Here is a 2,317-nt window from a genome sequence, read left to right on the forward strand (position 1 = left end):
CACTTCTCAGGCATTGTTTGATCATAAAATACAAATACAGTAGCCTACCAGTACTTCTGCATTCCTCCAAATAGATTTTCATTGTTATTTGAGACGCACAGTTTATTGTTTGCTACTTCGACGATGGAGCTCGTGCTTTGACAGGAAAAAATGTAGGGCTGCTGAAGTTGATGAATGACAAGATCAAAGCAGAACATCCTGGCCATCCCCTAATACCACGTCACTGCGTCATCCGTCAAGAAAGCATGTGTAGAGGTGCACTGAACATTAAGCACGTTAATGATTCAATTGTCAATGTTTTCTATCGTATCAGAGCCAGAGGGCTTCACCACAGGCAGTTCCTAAAATTGTTGGCAGACTTAGAAACTGAATATTTAGATGTCCTCTACCAGAACCATGTCCGCTGGCTGAGCCATGGCAAAGTATTTAGGTGAATGTGGGAGCTAAGAGAAGAAACCGTGATGTTCCTGGAAATGAAAAGCATTCAGTGTGATTTTAGTACCAACGTATTTGATGAAGATTGGAGGTTGGACTTTAAGTTTGCCATTGATATCATGGAAAAGTTGAAAGAATTTAATGTAAAACTTCAGGGTAATGGTTTATTTGCACACGAGATATACGCTCACATTACATCATTCCAAATGAAGTTGGCATTGTTCCTCAGGCAAGCTGGTAACAACAGGTTTTGTCACTTTCCTTTGCTGAAAGAAGCAAACATTTTTGGTGAACTTGCAGCAAATTATCAAGTTCAGTTGGATAACTTGGCTATCGAAGTCGGCAGAAGGTTCCAAAACTTTAAGAACCTGGAACCACAGCTTAATATGTTTAGCTCTCCATTCACTACGTACGTTGATTTGGCTACTGAGGATTTACAGCTAGAATTGCCGGACTTGCAAGCAAATAATGACTTGTAAGAGAAGTTTAAGTCAGATTCACTGCCTAACTTTTACAAGTCATTGTCTGACGATTTGTTTTCAAACTTTAAAAACTTTGCTGCTAAGTTTTTGACACTGTTTGGATTCACATACATTTGTGAACAAGCATTTTCTTGTTTAAAGATAAACAAGTCAAAGAACAGGTCTTTGCTGACAGACACCAACTGGGATGATGCTATGAGGATATCTACCAGCAAACTTGCTTCCAATTTGCAGAAGATTTTAAAAACTGTGGACAGTTGCACATGTCTCATTAACTTGTGGGATTGATACATTTTTTAATAACGCATAGCATTAAACGTACCTCAGTGTGAAAGATAAAAATTGTGTTTAACATGAATATGTGTTTATTTACACACCGGATAAATTTTCCTACTTGGAAATGAGAGTGTGCGACCTTCGGCTGCAACATTTTTTCACAAAGTTTAACCACCTCTGATTTAGTACATGGTTTATTGGTGGAAAATTATAATAAGGGGGTTACTTAAAATCTGGATAGACACAAGCCACGCAATCTTATTAGAACTTTTAAACTAATAATTATTTTATTAAATAACCATTGTTGAAGAAAATAATTTATTCCTGTTAAAAAGTGATGAATCATGAACACAGTGATAGGGAATCATCCCATCGTCTGTTGAACCCCTATTTGTAATCTTATTAAATCAATCATAGAATTGTGGATCGTCTAGTGAAAGATTTTAACAAGAATTTTTTTTTTTTTTTTAGTTGAAACTTTTATTCCTTTTAGATCTAACTTTTTATTGCAGATCGCCTTGATTAGTGAGTATAGAGGTAGGAAATTTTAGTAAATTACATAAAAGGAAGATATTTATTGCAGGAATATCCATAACATGGTTTTGAGATTGTCAGTTGCTTCGTAGTTCATCCTATTTCTCTAGTACTGGAGAAGAGCGTCTCTTCAAGAACCTGTTTTTATCTATAGATGACTTGATATTAAGTAATTTATATCTCACTTCTTGTATTTGGATTTGATCTCCCTTCTCTAATTCATTAAGAGTATTAAAATATTGTTTCTTATTTAATTTCCTAGATGGGTTTATATATGTGGTTCATTTTTGGAGAATTTGTTATCAAGGTTGCCTCATTCTCCCCTCTACATATATGTATAAATAATGAGAGAGAAAGAAGATATCTGCTTGAATATTTACCTTTAACCTCAGGAATTTTAAACTTTTATTATAAATCAAGGACCTAAATATAAATTATTCCACATGTTAAGCGTGAATTAGTACATATTTTTCGTATTTTGATGCAACAAATCGTAATTATCATAACTACTCAAACTGAAAACACAGCACAAATTGAAGTTGGGTTGATATTTCTCTCATTTCAAATTTATTGTCACAGCTAGTTCAACT

The 2,317-nt window shown here is 34.5% G+C and overlaps 1 protein-coding gene across 1 annotated transcript; it reads left to right on the top strand.

Moving 5' to 3' along the window:
• The first annotated feature begins 434 nt into the window (after nucleotides 1–434).
• On the top strand, nucleotides 435–914 carry LOC139905258 (general transcription factor II-I repeat domain-containing protein 2-like). The gene has a single exon (XM_071888057.1). The coding sequence runs from the start codon at nucleotides 435–437 to the stop codon at nucleotides 912–914; it is 480 nt and encodes a 159-aa protein (XP_071744158.1).
• Nucleotides 915–2,317: the final 1,403 nt, after the last annotated feature.

Source organism: Lepeophtheirus salmonis, chromosome 4 (assembly GCF_016086655.4).
Source record: "Lepeophtheirus salmonis chromosome 4, UVic_Lsal_1.4, whole genome shotgun sequence".
NCBI lineage: Eukaryota > Metazoa > Arthropoda > Copepoda > Siphonostomatoida > Caligidae > Lepeophtheirus > Lepeophtheirus salmonis.